The sequence below is a fragment of the Pristiophorus japonicus genome, chromosome 18 (genome assembly GCF_044704955.1).
Source record: "Pristiophorus japonicus isolate sPriJap1 chromosome 18, sPriJap1.hap1, whole genome shotgun sequence".
Classification (NCBI taxonomy): Eukaryota; Metazoa; Chordata; class Chondrichthyes; family Pristiophoridae; genus Pristiophorus; species Pristiophorus japonicus.
Window position 1 is genome coordinate 98827277 of NC_091994.1, and position 22434 is coordinate 98849710.

At 39.1% G+C, this 22434-nt stretch overlaps 2 protein-coding genes across 4 annotated transcripts in view; one reads left to right on the plus strand and one right to left on the minus strand.

Moving 5' to 3' along the window:
• The window catches only part of skia (v-ski avian sarcoma viral oncogene homolog a), a 159806-nt gene extending 138575 nt beyond the window's left edge, over window positions 1-21231 (minus strand). For both annotated transcript variants that reach the window (XM_070860454.1, XM_070860456.1), the window contains exon 1: window positions 19969-21231. In XM_070860454.1, coding sequence (XP_070716555.1) covers window positions 19969-20877 — 909 coding nt within the window. In that variant the 5' untranslated portion in view covers window positions 20878-21231. The remainder of the gene's footprint in view (window positions 1-19968) is intronic.
• The window catches only part of LOC139228929 (uncharacterized), a 157835-nt gene continuing 152117 nt past the window's right edge, over window positions 16717-22434 (plus strand). For both annotated transcript variants that reach the window (XM_070860459.1, XM_070860458.1), the window contains exon 1: window positions 16717-16956. The gene's annotated coding sequence lies outside the window, so the exon portion shown is untranslated. The remainder of the gene's footprint in view (window positions 16957-22434) is intronic.

Genomic DNA, 22434 nt, shown 5'->3' on the forward strand with positions numbered 1-22434 from the left:
TGTATAGTATTCTTTAAAAAAAAATAATAGTAAGACTGTTTACACAGAACACAGAGCCAGCCCTTAAAACAATAAGTAATAGGTAGAGGCACTTCACAGGGAACTTTCAACCTAATATTGTCCTCTATATTTTGTTATTAAGATCTTGAAAGAAGTACTATCAAAATTCACAGATGGAACAACGTAATTCATGAAGTCTTTTGGGAGTTTTGCTTTTGGCACTGCAAAGTAATTTAATTAAAGACTTGCTATCCAACCCTGACTCATATCTTTGATCTCTGAAGACCTCTAATCTCCACTGAAAGCTAATGGACAGTTGACCTCTTGGCTCCCATGGGATAGAAGCTTGATTGGTTTGCCATCACCCATGATTTCCTGCACATGGTGCGCAGTCTAAAGACACACAATACTGTACCTGTGTAGGCTGGTCATTCAGATCTAGTTATAAAGTTTATGATCAAAAGGTTAATATTAAGACATGGATTGTAAAAACAATTTTCTAGAAGAGTAATAGACTTAATTTCACATAATGTAATTTCAAAGTATTATACAATTTTTACTTTTAAAGAATTTATTTTCAAGAGCTTAAGCCAGGAGGTTTAAGGAATTCTAGGACCTTGGGACTGTCCTTTTTTCCACTACTTCCACATCTGTATTTATCTGGTCACTGTAGTATTTTTAAAAAATGGGAGGGGAAGTAATAAAATCAAACAAAATCCAAAAACGTTTTTAAGATGCACAGGATGTTCTTTCTGGCATCCATTATTAATATAAATTTTAAACAACAGAAAACAAATGTTATGAAAACGAAAAAACAGAAATATGTTAAACAGCTATTCACTAACCATTGCTACTCCATACTGAATTTCAAAACAAAACAGGCATTATTGAAAGCCACTATTTATTAATGTTCCAAATAATGCCTGTAAATAAAGCTTATTGTATTTTTATCACAATATTAGGCTTTATTTACTCCGCCATTTTGAAACCTTTAGTTTTTTGAAATGGTAGTTTTTGGTCAAGCCCTCTGCAGAATGTCCACTACTTTCTATTTTTCTATTTTATACTGAAACAGCCAAAACCATGGTAATTTATGCACGTGGATTTTAAATGAAAAGTGACAGCCCTGGTCAAAATACACACAAACCTATAACAAAGTAGAAAACCACAAAGAAATCATATAGCCAACAACAGCAAAATAATTTTACTCCTCCCCAAACCTCACAGAAAACTAGAAGAAGAATTTGTGATACAGGTACTACTTTTCACTTCACTATCAAGCCAGTGTAAAAAAAACAATTATTTTTGTATTTTCCTGCCATATTTGTGGAATGTTTACAAGCACATTACTGATAAACAGCGGGGTCATGTTACAAAGTTCACTATAACCTACAAAAACACCACCACCCCTTCCCCCAGCATTGGGTGATTACTGAGTATATTGATTGTTGCTTTGTACATTCTGTTCTACTCTTGAACTCTAGGAGCCACTTGGCATTGAGGAATAATCACAAGCCATTCGCAAGGCTCAAATACCTACGATGCAGCAGAAAACCAAGTGATAAAATGTGCTCCCATTTCCAAGGCCAGAACTGATTCTGGAGTACGGCCAGGTGTTGTGCTGTCAACAGTGTTGCTTTTACCCGGAGCAGACAGAGGCCTCATTGCTGAGCTGGGCTATACCAATTAGACATCACCGCACGTCTTGAAAGCACAGTTTCAAAACAGGACAAGGGTACTCTTTGTCATCGAGAGCTTTCATAATTTCCTCCTCCCCTTTCTTTGCTTAGGTTGACAGTCATGACCAACTTTTTTCTTTACTGGCTCCATCTATATTTACTATGAGCTTTGCAAGATCTGGTAAAAACCCAGAGAACAAACAGTGAAAACCAAGCAACTTCTAGCAATAACTTCTCTTAAAGGAGTCCTCATACTGGACTCCAAAAAAAAGCAAGTATAATATTTAATGTGCATTGCTAATTCAGTTAATTCTACAATTCCACTGTGTCAATTTAAAGTTAAGAGTTAAAGTAGATCAGTTATTGAAATCATATTCCTAAGCAATTTTTAAAATATATTCAATTTATTTTAATACAACACTGACTTCATCTATGTATTCTGCTTACAGAGTGCTGTTGCATCAATCTGCTGTGTTAGCTCTTGCCAATTAAAGTGTTAGGAACTAGCTTTCAAAGATTGATGTGATTTGTAAATAAAGTGTATTTTTGAAGTATAATAACTCAAACATTTCACTGCATTGGATTCTATTAACAGTATACAAAGGTGAATATCTGTATTTTTAAAAATATTTTACATTATACAGTGAGAAAGGCTAAAAATAGAAATTGCAATAGACACAAAGTGTTAAATTAACATACAAAATTGCAATTTTGATTAAACTATGTTTGCTTTAAAACTTTCTGCAGAATTTTATACAACATTTTTGAAAGATGAACCTAATCACAAACACATGGATCATAGCTCCTCTGAATCGTCATTATTTGTGTGACAAAAAGTATGGGGTGGGGGAACAGAACAGGAAACTTATATGAGCTGTATCAACTCAAAAATTACTACATGATGACTAGAAATTCATAATATAGATGGCCAGAAACAATTAGTAGTTTCATGTCAACACTAACTTACGCAAATGCTGGTATAACCTGGCAATGGACTGGTAGCTGAATTGCTCACTCTGTTCCTGTCTGATCATCTGATCTCTTCCTCCAGTTTTCTCTGCTCACCCCAATTCTGAGTGGCTCATGCTCAGGTACCCAATTGACCATTCTTCAAGTTAAAGCCTAAAGGCTTGGAGTTTTAACCACGCCCCTTCCCCACCACCCAGCAGAATCTTGGTGGGGGGATAGCTAAAATAGAGCGGATGAATTATCCCATTCCATCCCCGATTCGTTGCAGTTATAAAATGTCTGATTTTCTGGGGCATGAGGTGCTCATCTGAGTCAGGCAGGGGCCTCATACATTTATGCAAATTGAGTTCCCATTACATCATCTTAACCAGGAAGCCTGCACAGCCACCCAAACGACAGGAACCTGATCAGACGACCGAACATGCCCTTTAAGGTAAGTTCAAACTTTCCTTTGTGTGGCTAAAAGAAGCATGATTGCTCCTCTGAGTCCCATAAGAGAAGCATAGGCCTTCCCTGCCTGGACTCCAAACCCTTACCAAATCACTGATCGCCGGCTGGCAGCCTCCGCCCCTTATTCCTGCCAACTTTTCAGCCTACTCAGTCAGTGGCTTGTTTGTGAGAACTGGCCGTTAAAATCGACTGGGCCTTCCACTACCACTCAGGGATGGGCCAGACATTCACTCGGACGCTTTCCTGTCCGGGCGTTAAAATTCCCACCAGTGTGTTTAACTGCGAAGCAATCATTTTTTATTAGTGTCCGGCCTAGAAATGCATCTCAGGCAGCAGCGCAAATCGGACAGTATCGGATTGGCCACCTGTTATATGCATCGTCTGATATTCAGCTCCACTGTCGTCAATGGAATTGAATATCAGGCACTGGGTAGAACGGTGGCCAATCCAATACCGCCCATTTAACGCCACGGCCCGAGACGAATCTCTAGGCCTATGTGTCTATTTAATGCACTACGTGACGAAGCTGTTATTTTTAAGTAACACATTTATACTGTCTGTATTTGTTCAATAGACTGAGACTAGATTACTACAACAAATCTTAATATAACTACAGCATCATATCACATGTGTCTAGCCTCATCACCATAGTTTGATTAGGCCAATATCAGACAGTACAGACTGTGTGACTGGGGAGACGGGCGGAAGAGTAGACGCCAAAGATGTGTACATTTCAGTGTGATGAATAATACAAACAAATTCTATGCCCTTTGCACTGAAGGGAAAAGACAATGATCAACCTCTCCTCCTGCTTTATCCAACCAGATCACTGAATTCTATTAAAAAAAACATTACAAAAGCTGAACGCTGTATTCGTCACATCAAATACACATATTTCATCATCCTTTATTTAAATTTGAAGATAGTTTTCATCAGGTAACTGCAGCAAAATTTTTAATTTTGTTTAAAACATTTTTTTAAGTCTCTCCATGTCTGTTTACTTTTATTGCAGCTTTTTTTAAAGCTGTAATAAAAGTCTACAAGATAAAACAGTCTTTATGGTTTAGCACAAGCAGTGCAATTTTTTCAGGTTATCAGTTGTCTATCTACTGGTAACAAAACTCTTAGTGCCTCTTTTTATAACCCCGTTAGTGCCTCCGGGGGGGGGCACTAACGGAACGCAATGGGGTTTTCGGCCGGGGGAGAGGGGCGCTACAGCCTCATGAGAAGTTGCCCCAGAGGTTTGGGGGGTGCTGTCCCGGCAGTGTCGGGCCCTGCAATTTGCGCCCCAGGCCAGCGCACAACCAGCGATGATGTCAGCATGCGCGCCAACCCCTTTTCGCTTCACAAGGGAAATTGCCCCGGGTGTTGTGAAGCTGGCGCAGGCGGATGTCAATGCCAGTTTCGCGGGACACGAAGCTGCCAGACATCCACCGCCGGGGTGCCCCTTAAAGGGGAGGCCTTTAGCAACCCAGGCCGCCATCTTTGTCAACCAGCTCTTGGGTCGGCCCGACAATGGCAGCCCTTGCGTCGCTCATGCCGCCACCGTGCAGCCCGGCACTCCATTTTGGGTGCTGGGCAGCTAGCCCGGTCGAATGCGTCCCTGATGGCGCAGTGGCAGACACCAAAGAGCCTGCAGAGTGCATAGTGACCCTCCCCTTTAATGGAAAAGTCCCTTTTAATGGACAGCGCTCCACTTCCTTTGAGGGGCTTACGGCTCAATTCCGCGTCGGGGGCGGGACTTCGGACCGGGTGCAGGAAGTCCCAGCGCCAGAAGGTTATCACCCCTAATCGGGGCGATGGGCAAATTCTACCCCTTAGAATCGACAGTTAGAGAAGAAAACCAGTGATAGCTTCAATAACATAAAGCTAGAATTCATTTTTAAGAACACCAACAATGGAAACTCTATTAATATCTTGTTCCATTAGCCTCAAAGATATCCCTAAAAATGTAAAATGACTACGGGTATGAGCTACCTTAATGGTACAGATTGTCCAGGAATATTCAGTATTTATTACATTTTTCACAGCAAATGTGTGTAAAGCACATTTAGTATCAGGGTCAAAAAATAATGAACATATAAATAAATGCCTTTTAATTTGCAATTTAAAATTCAGCTTAAGCATTGCTGGCCAAAAAAATCACCATCAATTAATTTGCAGATCTATACAAGTTCAATACTTGTCATATAATAAGTTGTTTCCCGGTATTCTTCCAAGGTGTAAAGCATATTACTCACAAAAATAAGTTGCTACAAGCCCTGGATATTTTCTACAAAAGAATGAATAATAAAACAATAAGTATTATTTCAGAGAGGTTTATAAAGACATTTTAATACTACAAATTCAGTTTTCTATGCAATGTTATTGGATAGTTGTAATGATGTTTTGTATGAAATTATCATCATGAGGCAGGAAAACTTTACTTCTATAAAACACAGTGGGGGCGGAATTGCCCTACGCTCCGAGTGGGGGCAGTAACCAGCTTAGGCCGGGACTCTCTGCACCAGCCGCAGAAGTTCCGCCCCCACCACTGAATTGCATTTACTGGCCCTCAAAGGAAGCGGAATGCAATCTTGCATGCTCCACCTCCTTTGGGGACAGTTACTAGGGCTCTAAGGAAAGTGTTACGCGGATGCTCCACGTAGCACTGACGTACTTCAATGGCGCACCCTTCGCTTAAAGGGGCGGACCATTGCGCATTCTGCAAGGCCTCTGATGGGCCTTCAGGGCAGCGTGCGACTGGGCCTGCTGCCTGGCACCCAAAATGGAGTGCCAGGCTGCATGATGGCAGCCTGGACCACGCTAGGGCCGCCATCGTTGAGTCGGCAGGCAAAACAGGTCTCCAGTCGTCCTGGTTAATCCTTGCCACTGGATAAAGGCTTAGCTCTGTCAAGCCTGTGTGGTGACTGATGTGCAACGGTCACCACACATTAACAAAATCCATGCACAGGCATCTTCCACCCCTTAAATTGACGTTCAGGACTGGAATATCGGGTTCTTCATTGAAACATCTGTGAACCCATGTGGAAGCAAGTCATCCTCGTTCGAGGGACTGCCTATGATGATGAGGCAAAACAAGATGGCGGCCCGGTCCACTGGCGCCCTCCCCTTTAAGGAGCACCCCGAGAGCAAATATCTGCCAGTTTGCTATCCGCGAAGCTGGTGTTGACACCTGCTCACTCCAGCCTCGCGGCCCGCTGAGCAATTTCCCCCGCGGGGTGTAAAGGGGTCGGCGTGGGGTCGCTACGCATGGCTCTGGGCAATTTCCTGGGTGGCGGTGGCGCCCCCTCCCCTGGGCGAAAAGGGGTAATTTCGCCTCTAGTAGCTTTAAGAACACCAATATGTCTAATGTACATTGGTGTTTTCACATAGTTTTATATTACACATGACTGCAGCCAACTAAGAAAGTCACAATCACTTTAAAGAAAAAATTTGCATTTTGAAGTCAGAAAAATGTAATTCAGTCATGAACATATTAATAATTTGGGAACACTTTCAGTAAGTTGTGTCCATCACTGGTTTTCTTGGCGGAATGGGAATTTGCTTGTAGTACCTGTAATGAAAATTTGCCTGAAAGTTCACCTCAATTTAATAAACCAGTTGAAGTTCTGATCTGACCCTGTCCTTTATAGCTAATCCATTTGGAATTGAGCCAAAAAGGTTTTTTTTTGTTTTCCAGCCTTGTAAATACAATAGTCTGGAAAAGAACATGATTCAATAATTACCCTCCTTCCCTTTCTGCGTAGTGTTCCCTTTAGAAAGGACATTCCTAGGCCAACTTTTATTGATTGACAGGAAATATCAACAGACACTTCCTGAGCCAATTTGTGCAATCTACTGACAGCAATGCTGTACAAAGAACCAGCTTCACCTAGGATTCCACTATTATAGTTTGATGCAACTGGCATAACCTCAATTTAATACTCAGTAACTGCAAAATGAGGACATCTGGGAAAATAATTAAAACCCAAATTAGTTTTCCATAACCAATAGTTTTTAAAAAAAACTAAATGCGTATCTTGGTAGAGACTTGTTGACAATTTTTAATATTTAAAAAATATGTATAAAACTGGACTTTTTACCCAACCTCAAATATTTTGGTCTCAATCCTCCAGCAAGTCAACATCCTTTTCTCTACTCAGAAACAGCACAATGATGGTGTATTTTTCAATGTTATTGCAAAGCTCTTTTTAATAAATAATAATCAAAAACAAGTAACATTCTGTTGTTCAAAATAATCACTAAGCCATTACAGCTGAATCAGAAAAACATCAGATTTATTTTTGTTTTAGAAGTCTAGACTAAAGAGTTTGTTTCTGCAGTGCCATTTCTGGTAAATGTAAACACATCCCTAAGGCAGATGTGTATCAATATATTGTAATCCTTTTGTTCTCACTCCTAACTTAGACATTTGTGCCTAAACTGTTTTTTAAGACATCAAAATCCAGGCTGCAGCAAACTTCCTCTCTAAATCCTTCAGGTGGTCCTCCAGAGATTTCCCTTCAGAGCTATGAATAGGCTTGATCTTCCATGCATATACACCTCTTGTTCGAGTGAGTTTGAAGGCTGCCTGTCAGCTTTTGTTTTCTGCCTACGTTTCAGCCTCTGTTCCTGGGATACGGCTGGTACTCTGACCTCCCCCAGCTGACATTCTTATTCCTCTCCCATCTGTTTACTATCCCTTTGAAGGTCTGTGCCTCATTTATTTCTTTACACCTGTCAACAGTTTTGTTTTCTTTCTTATTACAGTATTTTGTTTTCCTTTTCCATTCACAAAATGTTCTTCCATTCAATTTCATTTGTTGAAGTGAGGCAAACATAAAATAAAAACTCCTTCTTGTGCCCTTGCTTCCATGTCCCATACATCATGTAAACCCCATTAATAAGAAAGGTCATGAGAGCCAAATCTTAGCCTGAATAGTACTGTATACTCTCTCCCCGCAACTTATACAAAAAACATAAACAAATTCATTGATAAAGAGTATGTCTGATTAAATGTCATCATTGGAAGTAGTAATAATGATATATTGGTATACCTTAGTCAATTATATATACCTACTAACTGTTGCTATTCTTTAATTTAGGAATAAATTACATTTTAAGCATCCAAACACCACAAAAATGTTGTGTTAGTTCAGCATACAAGTGTTCCACGATCCCCTACACTTTAAATTGTCTTGTTTAGCCATGACTTTAGGGCAGATTCTGAGTAAAGGCTAGGCAGTTCCTGACTGGGAGGGAAAATAGGAAACAAATTGAGAGGGTTAGTCACCCTGGATTGTTTCTGTGCACCTAGAAGTGGAGTGGCTGGCAGAGGGAGCAAATTACCCACTAATTCTCAATTCCAGGGAATGATACATGGCACATGGAGACTGAATAAAATAAAATTGTACACCACAAAATGGGGACACAACAAATACAGATTACATTCAATATAAGCATCAACAAGCATCCATAATGAAACACAAGATTTATTCCACAGAACTCCCTGGAGCTAATTATAAAAATTGTGAATGTTTCAAATGCACACCTCGGTACTTTTTTCGTTTTAATGGCTGGGTAGGAGAGAAAACACTGTTGCGTGTAGTAGTAGCCACATCTCAAATTTCTAACAGCATATTAAAACTTCATAAACATCTTTTAAAATTTGCCGTTTCCCCCCCCCCCCCAAAAAAGCTCACCGATCATTACATAAATCTTTCCACATCTTGAGTAGACTTTTCAACCATATTTTCTGTTTATTAACATTACCAATTATTAACATTACTAATTCTGCACATGCTGAATATAAGCGTGTCCCATTAGATTAAGAGCAACAACAGTCATTATTCAATCCAACCATCAAAAGTCTTGCTCCAAGCACCCCCTCGCCTTCAGCTGCCGACATGTAAGTATGTACATGTGTGTAGGGGGATGGGATGGAAACAATTTTCAACAGTTAACCCTCTCCAGCCGTAACCTAACTGGTCAAAATATTATGGTACTGGACATCTAAAATGACTCATCTGGCAATGGGCTTACAAATGAGCAGGCAGATTTTTTTTTAAATCCAGTTCAAGTTAATATATTTGTGATTGATGCTATCACCAGGAATCTTTCTACAAATGGACTTTGCCTCCTGTTGTCAGCCAGCACTAGATGCCAGGGGCTACCCAAGCATGACTCTCTCCTCTGCTGGGGGAGACATGACTGCCTCCACTCAATGCAATTCAGGTCACGAACTGAGAATAAGATGAGAACCTGTATCTGTCCCAGCTATGTGGAGTTGGTATTTTACACAAGCGTACTTTAAGACAGATTAGTTTCACCGCATTCAGCCTATAATTTGAATAGTCTTTCAGTCTCTATTTTATGATGAGAAACTTTGGTCTGTCTAAATCAACTGTCAGCTTACTCATTCCTCAAACAAAAACTGTGCCAGTATTTCCTCAAATACACTTTGGAATGTACCCTTACTCCTAGAACTTACAAATGCACAATAAGCATGAACTACTTTCATAGTACTAAAACTAAATTGACCACAAGTATTTCAGACATTTTTGAAGAATGAATGTAGTGAATTTCTGGAATCTAGTCTGCAAAGTTAGCTGATAAACAGTATAGTGTCTGTTGAACATTAGCCATGATATCTATACATTACAAATAAATTAAAAACTAATGATTGCAAATTGTTCATCTGAAATAGTGGTTTGTACTTCTCGGTTATCTGTAGTAGAGCTTCCCTAACTACACAAGTTGTTTGCTAATGACAATATTTCACTATACAAATCAGGAAATAGTTAAATCTAACTCCAGTCTCTAAACTGAAGTCTCTTAAGACATTGATCTGGAAAGCCGTGCAGAAACCTGGCAACATCACAGACTCAATACAATGCTCTGAATGGGGAACCTTTCATGAGCTGCATGTGAAATGCTACCCTCCTCTTCACTCCTTTAATATTCAAACAGTCAGACAAAGAAAGAATAGGAGATTGGGATACCCTGGGAATTCAGTAATTCTCTCAATATTTTAGATCTTCTCATATGCTAATTTCTAACTATGATAGAAAAAAACTTTTGGAACTTTGTGAGGTGGGAGGAGGGAAGATTTAACATTAGCTATCATTTTTATATTGAACATGTGCAATATGGAGTAAGAGGTCACGTTTAAATTTTGTGTTGACCAAATACTTTTAAAGAACGTAGCTAAAAATGTGAATGGAAATTTTGAAGGAATAGTCTAAAAGTAATACAAACTTACTGCAATATCAAAAGATTTTGCTTAGCAATCTATCCAAAAGCAGGCACCATTAATATAATTCCAGCGAAATCATTAGAATTTCCCAAAATTCATAGGGGTAAAAAGATTAAAATCGATTTCTGAAGAGCAGAATTGTCCCTTTTAAATGTCTGGTCATTCATTACTCTATTGCAGTAATCTAGATACTGATCATTATACTTCAAAACTAATAGAGAACACAAATTACAAGTCTGAGTCGAGCTGATGGCAGCAAGACCTACAGAAATGGTTTCTATTATATATATAAAGATTACAAGATAAAGCAATTCTATTTTACTCCTCAAGTTGGAATTAATCATGCCTGGAACTTCTAGGGAAGTATTAAATATAATAGTTTCAGGGGACCTTTTAACTACAATGTTACTTTGCATCCTAACACTGTCATTTGAATGAGAGCTGCAATCATACAGCACAGGAGGTAATTCGGCCCATCGAGCCTGTGCCAGCTCTTTCAAAGGGCATTCTAATTAAGCCCACTCCCCTGCTCTTTGCCTATAGCCCTGCATTTTTTTCCTTTTCAAGTATATATCCAATTCCCTTTGAAAAGTTACTAGTGAATCTGCTTAAGTAGGCATTGTTTCATATTATAGAAATGTCATGTTATAAAAAAAGAAAAAGACAAATCCCTGTGATGGACTCTACTTGTACGATATAAAGTCCATATTTTACAGTACTCTTGTTATACTGCCAGGTATAGTTCCCATGTTTTTGTGGTATGATGAAGTCCCCTGAGAATCATTTTGGTTTTTAAAAGCAGACCCAAGTACTACATTAAAGACTGGAGAATTTTTAACAAGTTTAAGTGAGAAGTGACCTTAACCAGGCACATAAGATAATAAAGGGTATGGGTAGAAAGCATGAGAGCAAGCCAAGGGGACACAGGTTCAAACTATTAAAGATAAATTGAGGACGAAGATCAGGATGTTCTTCACACAAATAGTGTCAGCAGAGGCGAATACCATAGAACCATACTTTGAGGTAAGATTGACTGTTCTCATCCATATTTATCTTGTGATCCTACATAGTGTTTGTGGTGGCAAAGTAATGAGAAATAAATCAATGAAGCAATGCCATTTGCTTCTTCCAAAGTACTGATGGATCATAAACACAGAGAGTATGGTATAATGAAATAAATAAGAGAAAATCTATGGTAATTCATTTTGTGGCGGTAAGGGAAAACTATATATAAAAGCCTTTAGCACAATGCCAATTCAATTTCCTAAAAGTTTTTCTTGAAATTGAAGCAATTAAGTTTAAAATAAAAACATGGCTACATTTATTTAGGAGCTCCTAGACGATCCCAGCATTTTTTTTTCACTTAAGGTTTTTGCCCTTCCCCCCCACCCTGCCACTTCACACTGCCATCTGGGAGTTTCAGGCACCTTAAGGGTGGGGAAAATAGTATCATCGGGGTCATATGTCAGTGCCCCCAGCAACACATGGGAATGAAAACTGACATCACCGCACAAAGGCCACTATGGCTGAAGCAGCAAAATACTGACAGAATGTCTGGAACGTACTGTCAGCATGCTGCTGCAGTTAAGAGAATTTTACCAACTAGCGCCATAAACTAACATGTGACTTATAAGCTTATTGAATATCCTCCACAAGCTAGACAGACTGGCTACTGACTAGGGTTCATAATATTGTCCCTGGCAGACACCATTCTGTAGCTGATTCAAATCATTCTTTAACTACAGCTCGTTGAAAGTACAAAGTCATAAAAACAGGGTCGCAGTAACTAATGCACAATGTTTTCTGTGTGATCATTCCACTATGTGGTTTAATCTTGGACAAGGAAATAAATATAAAAGACTACAATAAGACTACTGTACGTAAGTCCATTCACTCACTACCATTTACCAGTACTAATGCTGTGAATTTATACAAATAATAAAAATAGGTAGAGAACACTAAAGTAGAACAAACACTTTTCAAAACATTATGTTAATGATCAACTATATGAAAATACTTCACTAAATCTATCCCAAAGTTCTAGGAGCAACATTTTTTTAAACCACATCAAACATATGATCCTAAATACAACTGTTACACAACTTGGGTCACTCTAGAAAGGTTGCACTTTTTTAAAGCTAGTTCACTATGCCGCACAGTCTGCAGAAAACTAAATATGTTTACATTCCCAATCACTTTAGAAAATGGTTTCTGTTGAAGCACCAAAACATGATTATTGTATTTCCTTTGTGGAGAAGGGATGTGGAGAAATATTAGTATGAGATAGAGAAAAAATAAAATCAATACCCATTTAACCCCCCTAAAATGTGAAAATGCACAAGGATCACTCACATCTCAACCCCACCAACTGAACTTTTCAGACAAATTGTATTCTGTGCAGTTTTTAGAATCAATTCTGCTATTCTGAAGACTACACTTAAAAAATAAATCCTTATTGGCTCCAGCAATACACAAAACTTCAATAAATATAGGACGCCATTCCCAAGTCACCAGGGTTGTTTCTTTAAAAGACTGCAAATGAAGATCTACACCAATTGTTTAATTAAAACTTCATTTAGTAAAGGTTTTCAAAAATATTTCCTCACATTTTTTACATTTATTGTCTCCATGTCTTTAGGTATCACCAAGCATACACCATAACCAACAGTCGAATGTTTCGGATAACAACCAATTTGCAAGATAATCAGACCTGCAACTTTCTCTCCTCGCACAAAGAATCCAGTCAATCAGCTGCATTGTCAAATTTACACCAATTTAAGGATGGAGTGCATGAACTAAAACAATTGGATTCTTGTCCTGGTTCTTTTGTCATCAACCCTAAAGCCTTAGGATAAACAGATACAAAAGCCAGTTATAAAAATTTAAATATATTTATCATATACTGCAATCCAGTAAAAGATCGCTATATTTTCTTTTACCCACAAATGTGTTTAGGTGCCCATTATTGGAGGAAAACAATATATAGTTAACTCTGTTTCTCTCTCTCCACAGATGCTGCCTGATCCGCTGAGATTTCCAGCATTTTCTGTTTTCATACAATATAGAGTTACCTTTGCTTCATTCCACAAACTTAATAAATTTTTCCTAAAAAAAAATTAATTTGCTATCAAATAAAGAACAGATATACACCAGTCAATGTTCCCTCTAATTTTTTCTCCTTGCACGGGCCCTTTAAATTTGCTGCGCGTATCTCTTCAGTGGTAGCAGCTGGTGACCGGCCTGCGTGGGACCTCACGATGCGCACCTTAGGGGGAGCATTGACGCCTATGTTTATTTTACACTATATTTGTCAGAAAATAGCAACAAATGATAAAATGGATTCCCTAAAGCACAATATGATGTGATACTGAGACATATAGACCAGAAGGTGTCAGTTTAGATCCCCAATCTATGTTTAGTTAAATAATCTCAGCCAGAGCATTTCAATTAGTCTCAATGTCCCTGGACCAGGGAGGTGGGAAAAATCAGCCACAATTTCAGCTCCTGACTTTTATCCACTGATCTCTGCTGGAAAATGTGCTTGTGTGGATATCAGTTGAGGACAGGATCAAAACTGACTGGTGTTCTCCTAGCCCAATTAGTCTGCCAACACTCATTGTCTACGCTTAAAATGAAGAATGGCCATTGAGTGAAGTACCCAAGGGCTGTTGACACCCATGGGATTGTACCTCAACAATATTCAGCTACTTCAGTAGAGAGGAAACAATTAGAGGAAACAAATGGCTTTCTTGTTAGTTTTTCTTGTGTCCTCTTCTGAAGGCTGGGGTAGAGCTGCATGGGCAACTGGCACATTCTAGTACCTTGTCCAAGTGACCATTATTCATGCCCAATCCTGTTCTCATTCGACATCCAACATGCACAATTGCAGCAGGGTTGCAATCAGCAGAGAATCCTGGTGAGTCATTTGAATTATTTGGGGAGTTGGTGTCCTCTAAGGTGGTATTCAGTAAGTGACAGTCATCTAACAAAGTCATCTATGTAGTCCAAAATTAAAATGACACAATCTTGCATAAATATGTATTTTAAATAAAACATGCAATTGTTGGTAGGTGTCTTTGTTATAATGCCCTCTGTTCATACCTAGCATTTAAAAATCACACACAAGCTCATCATCAAATGATGAATTTATAAAACAATTTGATTAGATTGTGAGCTCTCAGTCATGGCATACAATAGTATGATTCTGAAAGACTTCAGGCAAGTTAACAATTTAATGCATACTGTTCACTCTAACAAATCTCCCAATTCCCTTGGGGCTGTCACTTTGGCCTGTCAATGACTGCCCTCTTTAAGAGATTAAAGTTCACACATTCACATTCATATTCAAATGTCATTCTACCACAAATGTTACTAACCAGGCATATACAGTGCTTCAAGTCACTCAAAGATATCATCAGAGGATTAATGGAAAATAGATGTTGGCCTCAAAAAAAAGTTTTCCCCCTTATCGTGAGAACCCTCATAAAACCATCTGTGTTCTCCTTTAAAAATATCTCATTATGCATATTTTGTTTTAAAATTTAGTCCCTTTGGGCCAATATGACTCTTGTGTGTGCTCGATGGCTACCCTGCCCCTCCCACATTTCTCTTCCTTGGGCAGAAACAGTTATTTCCCAGAGGCAGATTAAATATATTCCATCACCCCTGCAGCACATAAACAAGTAAAACATAAGTAATAGGGCTTGCTTAATCAATATATGGGAAATCTGAATTAATAATTTTCTCATTTAAAAAAGGCCAGGTTTGCTTTAGTGACTAAATACTGTACAGTCAATCCTATTCAAGTCACTAAAAAGCCTTGTCTAGGCAACTATATTGGTGACATTAATTTTCTAAAAAGAAAAATTGAATACACATTAATACACTTACACAGTAAAACTGCACAAGAAATTACTACTAAAATTAAGTAATATACAATTTAATTAAGTGATTTATTTAACCTGTTAAAAAGTCAAAACAGTTTCAAACATAATATAGACAGAGGCACAACACAATTTATTTGTTGGCAAATTCTTCTGTTTCTTGTCAAACTACCTAAGGATGCAAATTTCACAGTTTTGATGGGTCTGCAGAAAAGTAGTAAATTATCAGCAGATGTGCCACATAATTAATCTGATGTACTTCACACATGAACCTAGCTGCTAATTAAAACACTACATATAATTGACTTCATTTACATATCATTGAAGCTTCACAACAATTAAAAATTCTTTACAGACACATCTATACACTAAATAGTTAGAGGAATACACATAAGAAATAAATTTCACTTGAGACTGGGTAAACTTAAAAACTTTCAACCATGAAAGAGAAATCAGGAATTGTACGTTAGATCATCTTAAAAGTGTCTTGAAAAGAACAAATACATATTATCTAAATATTAATCCACCCTGTTATGTTGCTTACGAATCATTTTCAAAAATACTCTTAATTGTATATAAGTTTAAGAGAAATTAATTGTCCTTCAATTTGTAAATTAAATTGTGCCACAGTATTTTAAGAAAATATTGAAAACTTGCTAAGGCTCTTTTGATTCAGAAAAGAATCAATATTTTCTCACTGTATCACTCCAACTCTTTGTGCATTATTTTTGACAAACAATTCAATACCCCTACAAAATCACTTTTGAAATGGTCAAACTATCTAATTAACTAATCAAAGACAAAGGATAAAAGTATTACATTGGAAAAATGCTCTTAAGTGCCAACCATATCATATTTCTCTTAGTATTTTAACACAACCCCTAAGGTTATTTCAAAAGGTTATGGCTGGGTCATTTGAGTTCTCCTCTTGACACTAAAAATGGAACAGAAACTTTGGCAAGTCACTAACTAAAATATCAAAATGTTTCATCTTCAAACTAAAAGACTAAATCAACTCTGAATGAATGAATTTTTTGTACCTTGCCTCCATAAATTATATCAAAATATTTGATAATATTCTTGTGCTTGCTGTATAAACTACTTCAGGGTAATAAAGTCACTGGGTGTCTTTTGGGTTATGATAACCTCGAAATCAAATAGGCCAACAAACTCACAGGATTATTTTTTTACTTTCACTAATTTAAGCTCATATTATAAATCCACAAGCCCTTGCATTGGGACCACACACCATTCACATTTAGTCTTCAGAAAATTGCATCCTGTAATTAATGATATTGTGTGTCAAATAACAACTAAAACCACCGAATACTAGCTTTTTTTGGTTTAAAGGCACTTATTATCCTGAGCTTGCGGGTTAAATGCCCAGACATTTTCCAGCCGAACCACTTTGAGGGGAATTGGCGCGAAATGGTCCCAAAGCAACACGTGCTTCCCTGGAACCGTTGGTTTGAGCGCGAGAAGCCTTTCCTCGCGGCGCCCCAAGGCGAGGATCGAGCTGCCGCGTGCTCTTGCTGTGCGTGAAGCTCCCGCGTGACAGATGATCGTGGCCCAGCCTATAAAAGACCCTATCCCGTCACCATGGCAACCTCTCTCCGCCGAGTCGAGCTTCGAAAGGTAGAAGTCGCTGTGCATTCGCCAATTTTACTTTCGATGGGAATTTAGAATGAAGAATTGCGCTAATATTCTCGGCGACTCTTCTACCATAATAATAAAAAAGGTAAGGACATCTAACCCAGTAATAGATGCAAAAATGTTTTTTTTAACAATTATTAACTAATAGCCGGATGGCTCTGACAGCGATGCGTCTCATTTTGGCTACCCTCCACATACTTTTTAAAGTATCGATAGATGTTTTATAGCTGTTAAAATGACAACGTGTGAAGGTGGGGTTGCACCAACTCGCACACTGAGCATGCGCCACATTAGCCAGGCCGCACGCACTTGCGGGGGGCGGGGCTTGTGGCGTCACTAGGTCCCGAGAGTCAATGAGCTTCAATAAGGTCACCCGACAAGTTGCAAATAGTATTACACAATGAGAAATGTCTCCTTGGGTGTCTTTTGTGTTCTTGCAACTAGGCGTACTCATACAAGGCTTGGTATGGGTGGGAGGATAGATAAGACGGAGCGTCCTTTGTGTCATTGTAACATCGGCGGGGCGGGGGTGTGAATTCTCCTGTAAATGTTCCAACCTGTATATTTAAATAAGGATTAGATGTGTAGAATCGCGTGACGGACATGATTCAGAAATTAATCTTTGTACCAAAAAAAATCAACGCGATTTTTATATTGGAAATATAGATATTAATCAGTGCTGTCCTTTTATTTTTGCTCATCAATTCTTCAAAGTTGCAGCGCTAAAGCCTCTTAGGAAGTTAGTCTTTCCCACACCCACCTAAAATTATAGGGTGGGAATGGGGAGGTTAAATAATAGATACACACTTGTTCGGAATTGGTGTTCTGTGTTAAAATAGAATATTGGATGAAAAGACGAATTAAGATTTTGCACCGGTTATTTTACACATTCCCACAATAAACTTTTGCATATAGGGAGGGAAACAGTAATTTTAACGGGCAGTTACCCTGGTAGATCTAAAGTTCTATCAACAGGTGTGTGTTAGAACTCAGGCAGGGTTCAAGTCTAATCTTGACAAAGTCTGTACATCAGGTTTCTCAACACTCCTGCACATTAAGTTCTCCCTCCTTTCACAATATCCACTCGGGTTTCACTAATCACAACTTCCTGTCTTTATCGCACGCGAACTTCCCATACTTTCTGGCGGGGCCCTCCACAAAGACTTGGATTTATATAACGCCTTTCACGACCACTGGACGCCTCAAAGCGCTTTACAGCCAATGAAGTACTTTTGGAATGTAGTCACTTGAAATGTAGTAAAGTAAATTAAATGTGTTATTGATGTGCTTCAATTATAAATCAAACGTTTAGATTTAACCAGTAAATCGAAGATTCAATTTTAACAAAAATCACATGAATGTGTAGAAATGTAACATGAAGAGTCCAGAAATGGTCTAATCGATGTACTGATCTGGGCAGCGAGTAATCGCCAATAAAAGTGAGTCTCTACCTGTCCCTTTAAAACTGATACGAAAGATCGGATTCCGGCCAGATGGCCTAAAGGATACTTCATTTTCCCTCATGTCTGTTCATTTGCATTATTTAATAATCACTTTTGAAAAGGTAATGCCAAACGATTCTTCAGTTTTGAATAATGGTGTTTTACTGAATATTTCACGATTCAGGCAGATACTATTTTCGCTTCTTCAAACCACTGCTCTACACCACAAAAGTTACTTGAGGGTTTTGGTTTTATACACCAAGAAACACTACAGCAACAAAATTCCTCACAATTAACTGTCTCCTTTCGGAAACAATTCTTCTCCAAAGACACAATATTTCTTGACACAGCTCGCTATTTTTCTGCTTACTAAACGCTCTAATTGCCCGTGTAATATGTACAATATTACACAAGTGACAAAAACCCGAAAGGCGCGAGGGAATGAATTAGCCCATTGACAGTCAAACAGTATACTTGTCAGACAATGTCCCGCGTATGCTTCGTCGACTCTTTTTATTCATAACAATTGATGCAAATGAACAGTTGAGCGTTTCCTTTTCAATTCAGTTAAGAGGTAGCCCTAGGTTCACGGCCGCAACCTTTACCCACCCACAAAAAACAATCAATGCACTGTCTGCTGGCTCCTGTTTGGAAATCAGAATGAAAGGGTCTGGGTAGGGTGGTGATCGGGAAAAAGGAAAATAAAAATGTAAACTTCTTTCAACTGATGGCCATCTTTTAATTTTTACATCAAGTGAAGAATGAAATTCAAATTTGATGGGTTAATAGCGTACTTTGAACTCGGGAAGTTGGCAGTCATTCATGGGTTTGAAATTGCAACTTTGTATTTAGCATAGATTCATTTTAAACTCCATATATCATTTGGAATGCATTGCCCCAGACAGATTCAGTATATATTCTCGAGTCGCATGTATATTTTCCAGTTGAAACGTGAGCGAAACTAATTACATGTTGAAATCTAGTTTGAGTATAGATCGGATTAAGCAGCTTCCCCAGTTCGCCTTATAAATAGCCCTTTCGGCATTAAATCTCCTCAGGATCTGCTGAATAGATGTGGATTGGATAAAACAGTGCCCTACACAGGCCATGCCTGCAGTTGTTAATAGTCAGCTCTCTCCATACAAATGCACATCTCTCAAAACCACTCCCACATACTAGTGAGCAGGGAAACGCAACACCCTTGTCTGAAACTATCATATTGAGCAGCCCATGGTCAACTTAATGCTTCAACTTAGCACGTCATTATCTATAATGGGAAACTATTAAAATTTCAAGTATTTAAAGATATCATTCATGATTTTAAAACGTCTCCAGCAAGTGAAGGGAAGTACAAATGGGAGAGATTTAAATGCATAATTTCTACATAATTAATGATAAACAAAATGTTAGAAACTGCCTACTTAAAAAACCAGCGTACATAATATGTGCGTGCCCAGTATCGGTGCTTGCGAAACCGAAAATGAATGATTTTAACTTTTTAAGGGTTGACAGAAATTATGTTCAGACCCGAGTCCTGTTTGTAAACACCTTCAATACTATTTTTGACATGGTCACTTTTTCTATACCATAGTGGAAATAGTCAATTATTATAATCCATAGTAAAGGATGTGTCTCAAGTTAGAAGAAATGCTTACCCTGGGTGCTTTTCTTTTGTATTTGTTGCTGTAGTCAAATCTCTCTTTTATTTCATCCAGCAACTGTTCCAATCGTGCCTTCTCTTCTTTTCCTGTGTAATCCTGACTCAAAAGGACATAGGCTCTCCAGTTGGCCGAATCGAAACCCCAGTGGCAGGTTCTGTTTTCCAATGATTTGTGCGAGTGTACTACAAATTTGTGAGGAGGGTACATCAGCCTGCAGTCCATGCACTGGATACATGCAGCATGAGGGTTACCGTACAATTCAGGCACAAAGAGTCCCTTGCACTTCCCAAAACACTCATGGTATACTTTGAAGCTTTTTTCTGTGATCTCTAACTCAATGGTGCTGGAGTATTCTTTTTTGCAATGGGGAGGGTAGGTTCCTCCATAGAGTAAGGCATTGCAAAGCCTCTCTGCGTCTGTCTTGGTGATCAAGCCACAGGATGGGGCAGAGAAAGGCAAGATCCCCATGACTTTCAGGATCTCCAGCTGGTCTGCCGTGCATCTAGAGCAGTAAATATGCAATTCATCACATACCGAATTGATCTGTTGGAGGGAAAAATCTCTAAGGACGGAGTTAAGGATCTGAGGCAAGCAAAGCCTCTTCTCCCCACCAACTACGAAACAAGAAATGGTCTCCCCCTCCAGAATGGTCTCGCATCTCTCCGTTGATCGGTCCGAGGGGATGAAGAGGGGACCCGGCATGACAGGAGGGGGCTGTATGGGTAGGTGAATAATCTGATCTGTCTCTTTCCCAGTTTCCTTTTTGTACATCATTTCCTGAGCCCATCGAGCTGAGAAAGCCGCCGGTCCTCCAAGCGAACTCATACTGCTGAGATGAAACTGCTTTAAGGTTTGCTGGAGCCCTGGATGAGGCTGAAAACTAGATCTTGGTACAGTCTCCATGATTTCTGACCCCCAAAAGCACACCCGTTTTGTATAAAATCAGATAAATCCTTCTTTAAAAAGCCACGGCGTCCAAGTTTGCCCCACCACCACGGACGAAATTAAAGTCGCTCATGAAATCCAGTGTCTAGGCGTGCTGTGTTTCTGCAGCACTCTCGCCTTCAAACATATCCACAATCGTGCCCTTAAAAAGATCTCTTCAGATGTTCATTAAACCAGTCCTTCCGAAATCCAGTCCCCAATTTGTTTTAGACTCTGTACTTTGTTTCCTTTTTTCTTCTTTTTCAGCCCTCCTTTACGATCTGCAAGCGTAAAGACGCGGCACATCCACACAATACGACCTTGCAGCTCAGACTGCCTTCTCCCCTCTGTTTGTCGGCGTCTCGGTCAGGCATTGAATCTCAGCCAAGAATGCGTCTGACTCCCCCAGGGCTCTTCCAGGAACCAGCACACTGCCCACCGATTTCAACAGCAGCCTACAAACATACAATAACTGGTTTCACAGACCATTGGCTTTTAAAACTACCAGGCGGAAGGGAGTTTTTTTTTCTAAAGTTAACTCAATTTCATTGATTCTCAGGATTAATTATCAGTAGTTTTTTTTTTACAAAACCAGTTCATTGTTTTATAGATCATCAGCTTGATGCAATATAACATGAGCGGGAGTTGTTTTTTTTTAAGTAATCTGAACAATTATACATACAATGATCAAGTTTTAATGTATAGTTGTTTTCACGGATAACCAACAATTTAGGAAAAAAAACAGAAAACCATTTATTTGAATACATTTTACATTATAAACTTTTGTTTGTATGACTATTGGTCTAATTTTGCTTTACACCAGCAATGTAATAGAAACAGAAAATAGGTGCAGGAGTAGGCCATTCGGCCCTTCGAGCCTGCACCACCATTCAATAGGATCATGGCTGATCATTCCTTCAATACCCCTTTCCTGCTTTCTTCTCCATACCCCTTGATCCCTTTAGCCATAAGGGCCATATCTAACTCCCTCTTGAATATATCCAATGAACTAGCATCAACAACGCTCTGCGGCAGGGAATTACACAGGTTAACAACTCTGAGTGAAGAAGTTTCTCCTCATCTCAGTCTTAAGCGGCCTGCTCCTTATCCTAAGACTGTGCCCCCTGGTTCTGGACTTCCCCAACATCAGGAACATTCTTCCCGCATCTAACCTGTCCAGTCCCGTCAGAATCTTATATGTTTCTATGAGATTCCCTCCTCATCCTTCTCAACTCCAGAGTATAAAGGCCCAGTTGATCCAGTCTCTCCTCATGTCAGTCCAGCCATCCCTGGAATCAGTCTGGTGAACCTTCGCTGCACTCCCTCAATAGCAAGAATGTTCTTCCTCAGATTAGGAGACAAAAACTGAACACAATATTCCAGGTGGAGCCTCACCAAGGCCCTGTACAACTGCAGTAAGACTTCCCTGCTCCTATACTCAAATCCCCTTGCTATGAAGGCCAACATACCATTTGCCTTCACCACCTGCTGTACCTGCGTGCCAACTTCAAGGACTGATGAACCATGACGCCCAGG